This window comes from Dipodomys ordii, unplaced genomic scaffold, assembly GCF_000151885.1.
Source record: "Dipodomys ordii isolate 6190 unplaced genomic scaffold, Dord_2.0 Scaffold21, whole genome shotgun sequence".
NCBI lineage: Eukaryota > Metazoa > Chordata > Mammalia > Rodentia > Heteromyidae > Dipodomys > Dipodomys ordii.
In genome coordinates, this window is record NW_012267237.1 from 3492013 (window position 1) to 3507595 (window position 15583).

A 15583-nucleotide genomic window follows, 5' to 3' on the forward strand; every position below is an offset into this window, starting at 1 on the left:
TGATGCCGGGCGAGACCCACTCGGCGGCGCCCGGGACGGCGGCCGACCTCGCGCAGTGCCAGGGCTGCGCCTCTCTGCAGCAGGTACGCGCGTCCCTGCGCCCGCCCGCGCGTCCCCGCGTCGTTGCGGGGACCGTTCCCGAGGCCTTGCTGGGCTTTGCATCCGCAATTCGTTCCCCGGGATGCGGCCTTGCGGGGTGGGGAGGGGGCGGGACGCGCACGTTCCGGGTGTGTCCCGACCCAGCCCCAGGGCTTTCGGAGCCGGCGAGTGACAGGTGGAGGGCCGAGGAGATTTGCCCTTCTGAGAAGGCCGTGCACCGCCGGCCCCCTCCTGAATGTGTGCTGTTCTCAGGCAGGGTATTAGGTGGTGTGCGTGGATTGTCTGGTTCCACGTTTGGAACCGCAGTCCGGCGTATAATCCCAAACTTAATTTATAAAGCTAACCGACGCGTTAATTGCAGGACTAAAAGAGTCAAAAGCATCTGGAGGTATAGTTTGTAACAGCAGCGGCGTAGATTGTTTATTCTTTACGCCGGATTGGCAGTCTAGCTCCAGATCCTCAGGGAGCAGTGGGAACAGCCCCCCAGTACTTATTTCCAGCGACGCCCTCAGCTAGCTGTCTGAAGGCGGAGCCTCCTTCACACTGTCTTCACGGTGAACATTGTGGTGAAGCAGGTGGACATCACCTTTCATAAGGAAGACCTTTATGGTGTTTGGGAAGGAAATATAGGAGGATGTTGGAATGGTGGTCTTGCCTCTTGGCGGGGGTGGTCAGGTGCCCAGTCTCGGAGGCAGTGACAGTCAGATGTTGGAGTGAATTGCTGATCATTGCTGAATGCCCTAGCAGGTGCGGAATGAATCTTCGGGAAGGGGGATTAACAGGTGGAAAGACTGAGGTGGTGAGGAGGGCAGGGGTCCCTTTGACTAGAAGAACTTGGTCTGTGTGGCACGAGCAGAGGAGAGGGTAGAAAGAGCCCCAGACTAGATGGCCATCATGGGAAGTGTGGCCTTTATTTTAAGTGCAGTGTCTCAAGTGACTCCACACATATTTACAAATGGTTAGGAGCAGGAGATTGAGGGCTCAACGCTGGCACTCTGGGTAGAACAAACCCAAGAGTCGGTTCTTTGCCCTAATTAGGCTGCCTTGTGTAGCCATCTTATCCTCAATACCTTAATACCTCTCAGAAACATAGGTGAAAATCTTCTGAATCTCGAGTCATATTTATTAATTTATTCATTCAGTAAATATTGATCCCTTGCTGTTAGGCCTAGAAGATTCTTGATCTCTTGGAGCATCATTTCTCGTAGGTGGGGTGACAAAGAAGTTAATGTTAGAAGATAGTAAATATATCAGTGATAAACAGACAAGAAAAAGAGGGCATGCACGGGTAAGAAAAAGGGCAGTGGCTGTTGGAATTTCAGCAGTCCTAGGAAAGCTAACATTGAGCTGTGGGGTGAGAGAATGTGCTCTGTTAAGAGTATTGGGAGAAAAACCTGTCACTGGAAGTCTCAAGTATGCAGCACTGATGGAGTAGGTGCTTGCCCAGTTCCTTGGACAGACCAAGAAGGCCAGCAGGTCTGGAGAGCATGGATGTTTGGGTTTTGTGAGATTATAAGTGTAAGAGCAGGGCTGGTTATGTGAGGGTGTGACTGGCTTTTGGAATGAGATGGTGAGCCATTGGAGGTGTTTTGCTGGAAGACAGTGGATGTGAAGTGTGTTTTTCAGTCTTGGGTTGATTTTCCTTCATGAACATGTCTACCAGCCATAGTTCACATTTTGTTAAAAGTGATGTCCCTCAGGATGTTTAGCCTGAAACTGTATGCCACCCTTACTGCCTCTTTTCCCTGGCAGCCTGCTTTTACCGTTGCTTCTCTGGAGTCCTCCGTTGTCTCCCCTCTCCCCCCACCTCTCCCCACTTCCCACCATTTTCACTTTTTACACCATGGTCAGAACCCCTCTCACCTGTTACCTGGAGATCTTCGCATTGATCTTCTTTCTTACCATCATGCCACTGTTGGTTCTCAAAACAGCAATTGATGAAGTCATGTTTTAGTTACATCCAGAGTATGTAAAACATTCTGATGGTACAGGATCATAATAAGTATTTAGGCTTTGAGGACTTGTACTCGGTTTACTCAGTTCTGCTACAGAAGTGTGAAAACAGTCATAGGCAATATATAAAATAGTCTGTGTGTCTGTGTTCCATTAAAACGTTGTAACAGTTAAGAGGGCCTTAGTGTGCAGATCGCCCCTCTAGATTAGACTTTGGGTTGTATGTTGGTTTCTGTTTGCCTGGAACTGGAATGTCTTTTTAGTGGAAAGGGGTAGCCATTATGAGTGATGTCTCCAGCATACTCCTTAACTGTATGACACATGAGACTGGAAGAATAGGTTCCTTCCGATGACAGAGAACGTTGAGTGGTGGCCACTGTGAAGTTTTGTACTTCTGTCAGTTTTCTTGAGTGATGGAGCTTTACAGTGCTTGGAGTTGAGGCTGAGCTGGAGGAGTATATAACTGAGATAAATTGTTTTGCCAATACATTCTAGTGTAATAAAAGCCCAAATTAGTTGAAGGCTAATGGAAATGAGAATGTTGTAAACAGTGGTTCTGAATAGGAGAAAGTGAAGATAACTCTGGTTTTTGGAAAATGGAAGGGGTAGAGACTTAAAATATGAATGACCTTGAGAACTGTAGTAGAAGGCGAAAGGAAGAGCAAGACAAGTCAGAAGGTGTGTTAGAGATATAGGACTGATGTTTAGGAATGACATTAGGACCTGGATTTTCAGCCATTTTTTTCATTTATTCTTTGTGGAGTACTGGGTCCTTTAGATGGTCTATTATACATGTAAGGAAGTATTAGAGGAAGCCAGTTTCGATGGAGACATTCATTGGGAGAGTTTTACTGGGAGTTGGAAGTAGGAGGAAGAAGAATGAAGGAATATATTGTGTTAGTTAAACTGAGAACCACCTAGCTAATGAGTAGCCCTTGAAGGTGAATGTGGAGAAAGAGAAAAGCAAAGGTAGACAAGCAGGGAATACATTATAGAGCCACCCAGTATTGAAAAGAATAAAAATGAAAGAAGAAACAATTAGTTAGTTAATCACTTTTAGGAAAGCTATTTCTGCATCTGCTGTCTATTGCCACAGCAGGGACTGTATTTTATACCCGTATTAAACTTTTGCGTGAGAGAGAAACCGTAGCATTGGTTCTACTAAACTGAAATGATCTGGCAAAAAATTGATGGGCCGTCTGTGTCAGGGGTACTTCATTCTAAGGACTTAAGTTTCTGAATTGACCTCATTTGCTTGCACTGAAAAGCTTCCTTTCATGTCTATTCTTTTATTTTTTCAGTAGTTGGCTTTGCTAAGAATTTTGCTTCCTGCAGAACTATATCTGAACGTAGTGCTTGAGTTTATTGTGCATATCTTTCTAATGTAGTTTTCTCTATCTCCTCATCTCCTGTCCACACTTTCCTTGGCGGCAGTGTTTTGTCATTGAAGTCCATGTGGGTTGCAACACTTCCTCAGTCCTGTAAACCAGTGTGGTCTGATGATTGTATACATATTAAGTCTTAAGTTAATCACCTATCAGGTCACTTTATTCTGCTTTTGAGAGCCCTGGTTTGCCAACTTCTCTTTAGTGCAAATCAGCCATACTCTTAGGAAGCCAGATGAGAGTTTGAAGCTCTTGCACTCATGAACTAGATTAGATTTAGTCAGTTGCGTGCTTAACTGACGTGGGACAAAATTGAGCTTATAATTTAGATAGCCTTGTGCTTGGCTCACATTGGCCACAGGTAGAAGTTGAAGCTTCACTGCTTGGAACCTGAAATATATTTTCTCCCAGACCTATTTGTAGTAGAAAGACCCCTACTCAGGCAGGCAAGCCCACCAAGTCCTCCAGAGTGACAGAGCCCACCGCAACAAAGTTGTTAACAAAGAAGCAACTTTATTGAGAAGGTTCCTACCCTGACCAGTCAGGGCCGCAGCACAGGCTGGGGAGCTGATACTGTGACCCCGGATGGGCCACAAGCTAGGGTTTTTAAAGGCAAAATCCATGTGGTCAAGCCTGGCCACACGCAGGTGACCGACCACACACAAAGGATTGCATAATCATGTTAGGCCATACGCAGGTGGCCAATGGAGTTACAGTCTGTCTTATGCTAGTTGTTTAAACTATCCTATCATTTTGGTTTGAATTGGCATGCGAATTTGGTGGGCAAAAAGCAGGTTTACAGTAAGCGGGTGGTATTGCCAGTTGAGCAAGGTTACAACCTATCTACTTTCTTGGTCAGTCTTTAACTGAACAATCAAGGGTGAGTTAGGTTGTGAAGGGGAGGGGGACCAGGTGCATTTTTTTCATTCTGGGAACTAGGCCTGTTGGAGCCAAGATGTGGCCCTGTGATTAAGGTGGTTTTTCTAGTTTGAACGTTGTTTAAAGGTTTTTAGTCACCACCCTAAAAAATGGAGTCTAAAATCCGTAAAACATAGGCAAAGCTCAAAATGGAATCATACCAGCTTGAGCCCCATCTCAGGGTCCACTTCATATTGATGTACACATTGTTCAGTGGCAAGGAATGCTTACAGAATTGTAATTCATTTACCAATCAATGATGTACTTGCTCCTGGCATGGGGTCTGATGCACAGTCTTGAGCAGAAGTAGCACGGAGCTCATTCTAGTTGGAGTCAGAGAGGAAAAGCACCCTCAGGTTAAGTGCAATAGAGTCAGTTTTGGTAGGAGATCCCCAGCGAGCCCATCCTTGGGCCCCTGCGTGGGATGAGTGCGGCCTGCCCAGGGCTTCATGAAGCAAGCTCTGAGGGCAAGGGCGCACTTTGCAGGTCACTGGAGGAGGGAGAGTACTGTTGGCTGAGGCCGCAGGCTGTACAGAGGACCAGGGGAGGGAAGGGTTCACTACAGACAGGGACAAAGGAAGAGGTCCAGGACGGGCTTCCTCACTCTGGAACTGAGTGCCTGTGATTGCCTACGTGCTGCTGCTGCTGGCACCAGTAGAGCGGCTCTACCCTTGCCGACATCGTTCGTATTTGCTGCCTGGACCAAGAATGGCTCTTTTCCTTCCTGGTTGCAACTCCTGTCAGGAACACACCACATTTCCTTGTCTTGGCTCTTCAGTCTCCCTTCGTCTTTGCCTTTTATGTTTGTGAAAGTTCATGCTGTACAGCCTTAGCATTCCTTAGGAGACCTTTGCTGAGACCTGGAGATGCTGTGGCGTCACATTGTGCTGGCGGCCAGGGGTGACACCCAGTCCCAGTGATTCCCTGGGGCTCAGTTATTAGTGCCTGGTAAAAGTCCTGGGCGTGGCTTACTGCAGGGGAAGACTACCAACCAAGCTAGCCGAGGGAAGACACACCCCACACACTGCATGTGCTACAGAGTCTCCCAGCGGAGTCCAGCCGGGAAACTCCACAGAGACTCAGCCTGGCTGGTCTTGTACTGGTCCTGTAGCATCGCAGAGAGGAAGCAGGTGTCCACCATAAACCACATTGCACTGGGAGCTAGGGAACAAATAGGGGGAGGGAGCTGTCCAGATTTTCGAGTTTGCAAGTGGCAGCCTGTGGTTTACCTTGCACGCTGGCCTTTCTCAGTTGAGTACTCTCACAATGCTCATTGCTGGGCTCACACACTTCGATGCTGGAGCAGGAGTGTGCTCAGAGGTCAGTGATGCCCTCAGCGTCTGTCCTTCCAGCCCAGAGCATCACCAGTGCTCAGGTTGCGAATCTCCTCCTGCCTCTAGATATTCCTATTTGTATAGCGAACTGGTTCCCAAATTGCTCCTGGATACCAACATCTTGATGTTCAAGTCTCTCATGTAGAGTAATGTAAGGCATATTTGCTTATCATGTGCACACAGACTATTCTATTCTTTAAATCATCTCTAGATAAGTTAGCACCTGACACAACACAAATAATGTGTAAGTAGTTGCTGTTGTACTGTATTGTTTAGGGAATAAAGCAAAGTCTGTGCACTGTCAGAACAGATAGCCGCTAGTGGTCAGGACTTAAGTATGTCTTGGGTGGGGGGCATGTTCTTCAGGCAGGAGCACATAGTCACCCAACCTAATAAACTATTATTCATCACAGACATATTTGTGGTTTACTTTCTCATTAGACGTTTTGAATAAGGAAGAGGCATCTGATTTTATGAGCCTTGTATATTATTAGAAATACTGGACATAGTACAAAAAAAAGGACAGAAAGGCTCCCTCTGAACTAGATAGGAGAAACCGCTTCAGTAGGATATTGGGAGACTAAATCTAGCAGGGTATGTAAACAGAATTAATGTAGCATTTAGTTGTTTTTATTCCAGGAATGTAAAGCTGCTTTACCATTAGAAAATCTGTTATAATACACTGCAACTCATGAAATAAAAGGTGGAAGAAAAACGCATTTAAACTAAATAGAAACAAATTAATTTAGGAAAATTTGTTACTTATGCATATCCAAATCTTTTTAGGAGACTATGTGTAGAAGTTTCATGACATGTTGAAGGAATATTAACCAAAAACATGGAACAGAGCAAATTGTAATTTAAGACAAGGAAGTCTCACTTGCTGCTCATTGAGCACTCTTTCAATTCAGGAAGACCAGGACTAACAGATGAACCATAAAGCCGTCATTGTGGGCGGCTGTTACAACTATTCACATGGAACTAAAAAGAATTGTGTTGCACATACTCTGTTTAGCTCCTTGTATCTATTAATAAGTGGCATTTTTATACAATGAGCAAGCCTAGTGTAATTAACAAGCAGTATATGTAGAGATATATAATACCCCTGCATAGCAGTAAAAACAAATTGGGAAATGAAATGTAATAGAAACAGCACAAAGGTAGTTTTGTGGAAGGGGCAGAAACAAGTTATCTGAAGCAGAGTCGTAGAAAACTTACACAGAGAATTCAGGATTGACAATAGGTAAACAGCATTTTATATATTTTGATTTCAGATTCTACAGCTCTTGTACAGGGGTTTTTTCCCTCACATCAGTGCCAGAGTTTTTATTCTGGTACAATATAGTAGACGAAAGATGGATAATGTAGTGGGTGGGATGTGAATCTTTTATTGCAGTGTAGTACGGTGGGTGGGGCATGGACCTTTGTTAGTGGAATTTACACTTCCTGATGCAGGAGGGTAGAAGACCTTTTGATGTGCCTGTTGTCCATTCTGGATTCTTCATTTCCGAATTGGCAGTCTGTATTCTTCATTTCTTATAACTGATTAGTATGATCTGTCTATATGTTAGGAATTCTTTGTGTGTTCTTCTTATGAATGACTGTTTCAAGACTGCCATGCTTTTGTTAGCAATTGTATAGTGTTCCGTGCCACGTAGATATAATATTTTGTTGTTGTTGTTTTTGTTGTTCGTGGGGCTTGAGCTCAGGGTCTGCACACTTGAGTATGAGCTCTTTTGCTCAAGGCTAGTGCTCTACCAGTTTGAGCCACAGAACCACTTCTGGTTTTCTGGTAGTTAATTAGAGATGAGAGTCTCATGGACTTTCCTGCCTGGGCTGCTTTCAAAGATCCTCAAATCTCAGCCTCCTGAGTAGCTAGGATTAGGCATGAATAACTGGTACCCAGGTAGATATAAAATTTTGATGTTGCTTATAAAATACATTATGTTTGTGGTTTGGTGTGTAATTTAAGAAATCTGTATTTACCTTGAAATTATAAAGGCATCATCCTGTTATATCAGCCTGACAATATTTAAATTTTATTACTGTCTACATAGGATTTATCTTGCATACGTTAGGTTAAATGTGGAATGCTAAATACAGTAATACAACTGAATAGTTCATTTGTTGCCTTTCTGATTTATATTTTTAGAGTATTCATTATGGTATACTCAAGAATAAATTCTAGTGGACTTAGAGATACAAATATTTAAGAAAGACCTAAAAATGCTCAAATGATGCAGAAGAATTTTTTTATCCTTTGGGGGTGGGAGAGAACCTTGTAAAATGATTCAGGGAACTAAGGCTTAACACAAAAGTCATTCATCTCTGTGTTTTAGAACTTCTGTGTGCATGTGAGTCTATGTTAATGATCAGTTGGCAGCACATACAGATTTGAGAATCTACTGCCCACCCTATGTTGTAGCTTGTAAGAGGAAACATCAGTTGAGCACATGATACATACATTAACAGGCTCTTACTATGAGAAAAATATGAATGTGCAGCAGTGAATACTGAGATTTCTCTCAAGATCATTGTTAGCATTAGTTAAACCCTCTTAAATGCCCCTGACCGGAACGTGGGAACGCAGGTGCTTCGGGTGAGGCTGGCCTGCCTCTGTGGGGGTGGAGGGACTGTTATCCCTATGCAGGAGAGCCTGACAGCACTCAGTGTACCTCGGTAAGAGCTGCCAAATGGAGTGTGACCCCTTGGAAAGATGGTGGGAACAGAGTGGTTGTCTGTAGGCGGGGAGGGCCCAGGAGGGCCTCGCTCAGCTTTCTGGCCTGTAGCCCATACCTGATCTCTCTTACTGACAAGCCGGTGAAACTACAGAGCATGGCGGTCGTCGTTGTAACTACTGGACCACTTAAGTGCACAGTATTGCTGCTCCTGTCCCACTGCCTGAATGTGGACTACCATAAGTGAAACCATCAAAACGGCTGGCTTTTCTAGAAAAAGACCTTTTTGAGGTTCTCAGTGAATATGGGGCAGTCTGGATGGTATAAAGGGATGATTGTTTGTATTACATATGAAGAAGCTAATTAGCTGCGTTTAAAAATATTGTTACTGAAATATATACGGATAGAAAAGGATACATTAAAAGCTTACGTTAAAAGAAAAAAATTGGTTTTAAATCTTAGGACCATTTGAACAGTATAACAATGTTTTCATTTTTAAATTTGAAAGTAATAATTGAGCACTGAATTTGTGGTTGGCACCTAAAGTGTTTTATATATTCTTTTATAAAGTGAATCTTGGCCGCATGCTTTTTCTTTCTTTTTTCTTTTTTCCTGTCTTGGGGCTTGGGTGCTGTCCCTGAGCTTTTTTTGCTCAAGGTTGGCACTTTACCACTTTGAACCACAGCTCCACTTCCAGCTTTTTGGTGGTTAATTGAAGATAAGAATCTCACAGACTGGGCCTGGGAAGGTGGCTCAGTGGTAGAGCGCTTGCCTTGCATGCATGAGGCCCTGGGTTCGATTCCTCAGCACCACATAAGCAAAAAGAAAAAAGCAGGAAGTGGCACTGTGACTCAAGTGGTAGAGCGCTAGCCTTGAGCTGAAGAGCTGAGGGACAGCGCCCAGGCTCAGAATTCAGGCCCCACGACCATACCAAAAAAAAAAAAGAATCTCACAGACTTTCCTGCTGTAGCTGGCTTCAAAACACAATCCTCAGATCTCAGCCTCCTGAGTGGATAGCATTACAGGCGGGAGCCACTGGCACCCAGCTGGTCCTATGCTATTTAATTTTGACTATTTTGTTGCTTTTTAATAGTCTCTGTCATTTGGGGTAGTCACAATCCTTTCAGAAACAGTGCAGGGTAAAGACTGGTGGTTAATGGTGATGTTTTAGTCACTATATATTGACTACTGATACAGCATTCACTATGGAAGTATCTTTATTGTTACTGTAAAAGGAGTGTGAGCATTTTCATGTGGAGGCTGAGGAGGAGACCATAGGCTACAGATGTGTGTATGTAAAGTATGAATAAGAAGTTTGTGGGGCTGGGAAGGTGGCTCAGTGGTAGAGTGCTTGCCTTGCATGCATGAAGCCCTGGCTTCGATTCCTCAGTACCACATGAACAAAAAGAAAAAAGCCTGAAGTGGCGTTGTGGCTCAAGTGGTAGAGCGCTAGCCTTGAGTTGAAGAGCTGAGGGACAGCGCCCAGGCCTAGAGTTCAGGCCCCATGACCAGACCCCCCCCCCCAAAAAAAAAGAAGTTTGTTTATTTTGGTGTTTATAACACATAAAGTTAACTTAAGCAAAACAATTACCTGTGATAGTAACACAACTAACTGAAGCTTTTTTCTTTCAGAATTTAAATGAATATGTTGAAGCATTAATTACCTTGAAACAAAAAATAATCAATACGGAGTAAGTATATGTGCGTGTGTTTGGCAGAATATTGTGAACCTGACCAACTGACTGGTGGTTGGGGCATTTGGGATGGGCCTGGTGGTGCTGTGAGAACTTAATTCCTGTGGTGTCTGTGGAGTCCCATTAGCATCTGAACTTTTTGGTGTTTTTGTTAAAGTTTCGAGTTAGTAGTTTCTTTGTTGGCAGTATGGGGTTTGTACTCCAGGTCTCATGCTGACTGGGAAGTGCTCTTCTGTTGAGCCACAGGTCTTCCTCCTTTTTACACCTTTTTCTTTTGGATCAGTTGTGGGGCTTTAACTCTGGGCCTGGGCGCTGTCCCTCAGCTCTTCAGCTCAAGACGAGAGCTCTACCACTTGAGCCACAGCACCACTTCTGGTTTTCTGATGGTTAATTGGTGATAAGAGTCTCTTGGACTGCCTGGGCTGGCTTTGAGCTGAGATCCTCAGATCTCAGCCTCCTGAGTAGCTAGGATGACAGACGTGTCCCCCATGCACACTTGTTCCTTGTCTAAGGTTGTGCAGGACCTTGTTCCTCTTATTTTTCACTCCTATTGTAGCTGAGATCACAGGTGCACACCACCATGCCCAGCTTCTTCCACTGAGATGGGAGTCTCATGAACCTTTCTGCCCAAGCTGACCTGGAATGGTATAACCCCCTTGATTTCAGCCTCCCACATGTATGCCTGGGCTGACCTGGAACTGCAGTCCCTTAGTCTTGGCCTTCCAAGTAGTAGCTAGGAATACAGCCTGAAACTTTAAGCTATCTCCCCAAACTTGCTCACAGTATGTTACAGCTATAATGTTAGATTTGTTTATCATTGGAATTAGGTAATAGTCTCATGATTGACCAACATAGATGAAAGGGATTTTACATTGGAAGCTCATAATGTCATTTCACTGCTTTTGAGGATTGTGATACATATTTGAAGCATGATTTTAACATAGTATATGCTCTGTATAACAAAGTATCCTAATTCTTCTTTTCTTGGTTACAGTAATTTGTTAACAGAATATCAGAAGAAGTGTGATGATATCCTTTCACTGGCTTTTTCTTTTGTATTTTGGGAGTGTACAAATGTATAATAATTAAAAGAGCTATGAAGCTTGTCTGTCAGTCATTTTTAGAGGCCATATTTATTACTGGTTATCTGCCCAAGTAAACCTTCTCACAGGCACATTAGACAACCAGTCATTGTGGTTAACAAATTCTCACAGGAGGAAAGCATACAGTCTCATTTGTTTCTTTACTGTATCTTAGGAGCTTTTTAAGAAGATGTCTCACTGGTGCTGAGAATGTGCCATCTCACAATGTGTGTTTAGCTCTAGGAATCATTGTTGATGCATTGGGTCTTGCTGAGTGTTTGTGTTGAATATGCACAGTGTATACTGTGAGGACACTTAAAGTGTGGGAAATTGACTTAATTATTTCTGTGACTTGCAGAGAACAAATGCATATGCCCAAAATTATAGAAATGATGTGATTTTATGTTGATAAGACAGTTCCTGTATACTTACCAGATACTGTTTGGGCTTTGAGACATAGCATTGGGAGAATGCCTGCAGGAAAGTCAGCTCTAGGCAAATAGTTACTCAAGTGCATACAGATGATCCTCCCATGTATTTTGGGGGTAACCCTTGATTTGAAATCTCTCCATCAAAATAGACATCTCTGTTTGACTGTAGAGATTCCTGCAGATCCAGCGTGGTCTCCGTACTGTCCTGACAGTGGAATCCTGGTCTCCTTTTCAGTGACTGGAAGCTTGCTCCAACAGTCCCTCTAGCATGTCTGAACTTACACGTGCCTACCAGTTACTTAAGTGTGATCATGCCATATCTAATTTTCATGGGCAGAATAATAAAATCATATCATTGCCCAGATTTACTTTTAGTATCTGGAGTTATTTGAAAAATAGAAATCATTATTAATTTTATGTTTTATTTGTTAAAATAGCAGTCATTTAAGTACAAATGCATGCTATTACAGGAGTCATAGCTTTGGTTGTAAAAGTATGCAGCATGTTACAACTACGTTTAGATAACTAAACAGGAAAATTGATTGACTGGTCAAATTTTAGGAGAGTATGTGTTCATTATGTCACTTGGGAAAAATGGTGTAAACATTTTGAGTTAATTATTCACAAATCTAATAAGGAAAATGTTGGTTTACTCTTGTAGTCTTTTTCTACCAAATGCTAAAATGAAAATTAGAATAATTCTAAGCAGATACAGTCTTCATATTAGTTTTGAATTATAGAAATTTGTTCTGTGATTTGATGTGTGGGGCTAGTGTCAGCATATAAATATTTACTTGTTTAGATAGCTGTGCCATTGGCCCACATAGGTATTAGTTAGACCTCAAAATGCAGTGTTGTGGCCGACAGCCGTAGTTGCTGTTCAGTGCTGCAGTTCAGTGTGGCTTTCTCATCTGATTTGATTCCTTTGCTACTGAAGTACGGATAGGTTTTTCAGTGAGTTTACTATGGCAGTTAACATTATTTCAACTCTGTGTAATTCTAACCATTTTATTTATTACTCCTCTTTCTAAAGGGCAGGAAGTATTGAACTTTTATTCTGCAAAACTACAGTAATTACTGAAAAATAAAAACGTGCTTCTTAGCTTTGAGCTTACATTGTAAAATAGAAAGCTGTGGGTGTGTTTTCATAAACATGATTTTCTTTACTGTTATATAAATTTGAATGCTTAAAAATGAAAGACAAGAATTATGTTTAGGTATTTTAGAATATTTGAGACTCATGATATGGGAACATAAGGTTACCAGATTGCAGAAATTATAAAATGATAGCTGATATAGATTCTATGTTCTGTTTGTATTTCTTTTCTAATGTTCATTAAGTGTAGGTGTATATGCTTTTTTGTAAGAGCATGACCCCTTTGCACAGGTGTTATTTGTGTACTGCTTGAGAAATGAAGTTCAGGTTTTTGGGGAGATCTATTAGTCATCTGTCTTCTAGCTGCAGATTGATTTGTCTTATAGTGTAATTTTAACCCAGTCTTCTATTTGTTCAAATAGATGTCTTCAGGTGGCAAGATAGAATCTCAGATATAGTCAGCCTTTGTGATCTTTCCTGTATGAATATAAACATAGATTATTAAAGTAGTAAAACAAGTTTTATTCCAAACAAGTATCAGGAGATAAATTTCTTCAAGTTTTCTTTAACAAGTTTTACAGCTGCAGTTTGCTCGAAGGTGAGTGACCTTATCTTCATAATGGATGATGCCCCTGTTTGAGTTCTTAGTTAAAAGTAGACATGTCAGGCCAAATGTTTAAATGGGTTTTAATGAAATCCACTTAGATTGACTCTTCATAGAGAATGTTGTTTTTGTTACACCATTCCAATGAATTTATTACTTAGGGCTTAAATTACAGCCTGTGTTTTACTTCTCAATAACTTTTAGTTATTGCATTGCTATTTTAATGAAGCTTTACTCTAATTACTATTATCTACGTGGATCTACATGAAAGTGGGGATTGAACTCAAGACTTTATCATACTTGCCAGATAAATGTTATACCACTTGAGCCACAAGTTCCAGTCAGATTTTGGCAATGTTTTATACTCTGATTACATTTATTACTTAGAATAAGGTAGAATGTGGTTATACTCCAAGCAGAATTGTACCTGGCTGAATCCTAATTATATCATAAAGCGATGAAGTTCAGTGTTGACATTACCAGGTCATTAGCAGTCTTCAGGGTGTCACCAGCACATGGCGAGATATGGTATTTGTTTTTGATTTGCTTAGTCTATTATGTAGAAGAACTAAAATCATGAAGAAATTTTTTAATGTAAGTAGAAGGAATGAATTTCAAAAGAAAAAATTTTAATTCTTTTTTGTTCCAAGTTGTTAATCTCACATTTGCGCGCACGCACGTGTGTGTGTGTGTTAATCTCACATTGCGTGCATGCACGTGTGTGTGTGTGTGTGTGTGTGTGTGTGTGTATTTTTTGTTGTTATTGTTGTTTGTTTTTGGTGCCAGAAGTAGGGCTTGAACCCAGGATGTAGGTGCTGATCCTTAGTTTTGTTACACAGGGTGGTACTTTATCACTTGAGCCATAGCTCTACTTAGGTTGTTTTGTTTTGTTTTGTTTTTGTTGGTTAATTAGAGATGAGAGTCTCCTGGGGTTTTTTTGCTCTGGCAGAATTTCTTAGATTGGCAATTATCACATCTTGGCCTCCTAACTAGCTAGGATTAAAGGTTTGACCATCAAAGGTTTGACCAGTGTATATTTTTAATAACTCAATACTGTGTTGTCCATTTGCAGAGAGAACAGTACTCTGCATCACCAAGTGGAGCAGATGCTCCAGAAGATTTCTCCTCTGCAGAAATGCCAGGAAGAGTTGGGGTCATTGAAAGCAGAGCTAGAAGAGAAGAAGGTACCAGGCATCGTTTTCTTAAGAGTCTATTATCAGTAAATGAGAGTCACTCCACACACACTGGGATTGAATCACAGGGGCTTTTAACATGTTAACAAAGGAGATAAGTGTTCATTGGAACTCTCTAACTCTATCACTGTGTGTAGGGAACCTGGGAGGAGTTGATAATTGGCTTGAGAGTGATTATTAGCTCTCTAATACTGTGATCATAGTTTGGGGGAGGATTAGTAGCTGTGATGTTTTATGGCTTTTGTCACATTTTCCTTGCCTTACATGGGAAATACCAAACAAAACTCCAGACAGTAGAGGTAGAGAGTGATGGTATTTGACAGAGTAGATAGAATGTGTTTGATTCCTTCAGTAATTCTGGTCTGGTAGTGAAACATCAGAGTCTTTGCTCTAACCTAAATACAAATGTCCTTTGAGGAACTACTGTCCTCATTCATGAACCAATGTTTTAAACAATTGGTTTATTGATCCTTTATAGTTTCTCATTGTCCATGAAAAGCACAAAAATACGAGTCCTTAAATAACATATCCCTTGCTATTATAGGTAAGTGCTCAAGTTAAGTTCATGTCATGTCCTTTCATTGATTTTTTTTTTGATAGGTGGTATTGGGTGAAGACACTACTTTGCCTATAAAATTTTGATAAATTTATTCTGTTTTTTTTTTGTCGGTCATGGGGCTTGAGCTCTGGGCCTGGGCGCTGTCCCTCAGCTCTTCAGCTCAAGGCTAGTGCTCTACCACTTGAGCTACAGCGCCACTTCCGGTTTTCTGGTGGTTTATTGGAGATAGGAGTCTCACCGTCTTTCCTGCCCGGGCTGGCTTTGAACCACGATCCTCAGATCTCAGCCTCCTGAGTAGCTAGGATTACAGGCGTGAGCCACCAGCGCCCGGCTGATAAATTTATTCTGTAATAAATAAGGTTATTTTTCTTTCCAGTATTTAGTGCCTGGAAAAGAGATTAACGTGCTGTGCAGTTGCTTTTTCTGTATCAGTTTTGACTGACTTTCTTCTGTGTCCAGGTTGGGAACGTTTGTCCCACGGCCTGTGAAAAGTGTGCACAATCACTTGATAACTGATAGGACAGACAAGTTTTCTGCTGTGATCGTCTGCCTATATT

At 42.0% G+C, this 15583-nt stretch overlaps 1 protein-coding gene across 1 annotated transcript in view; it reads left to right on the top strand.

The window, feature by feature from the left end:
• The first annotated feature begins 2 nt into the window (after positions 1 to 2).
• Positions 3 to 15583, top strand: part of Ice1 (interactor of little elongation complex ELL subunit 1) — a 48240-nt gene continuing 32659 nt past the window's right edge. Inside the window, exons 1-5 of the mRNA XM_013013880.1 lie at positions 3 to 83; positions 10000 to 10058; positions 11056 to 11090; positions 13250 to 13268; positions 14347 to 14458. Of these exons, the coding sequence (XP_012869334.1) occupies positions 3 to 83; positions 10000 to 10058; positions 11056 to 11090; positions 13250 to 13268; positions 14347 to 14458 (306 nt within the window). The remainder of the gene's footprint in view (positions 84 to 9999; positions 10059 to 11055; positions 11091 to 13249; positions 13269 to 14346; positions 14459 to 15583) is intronic.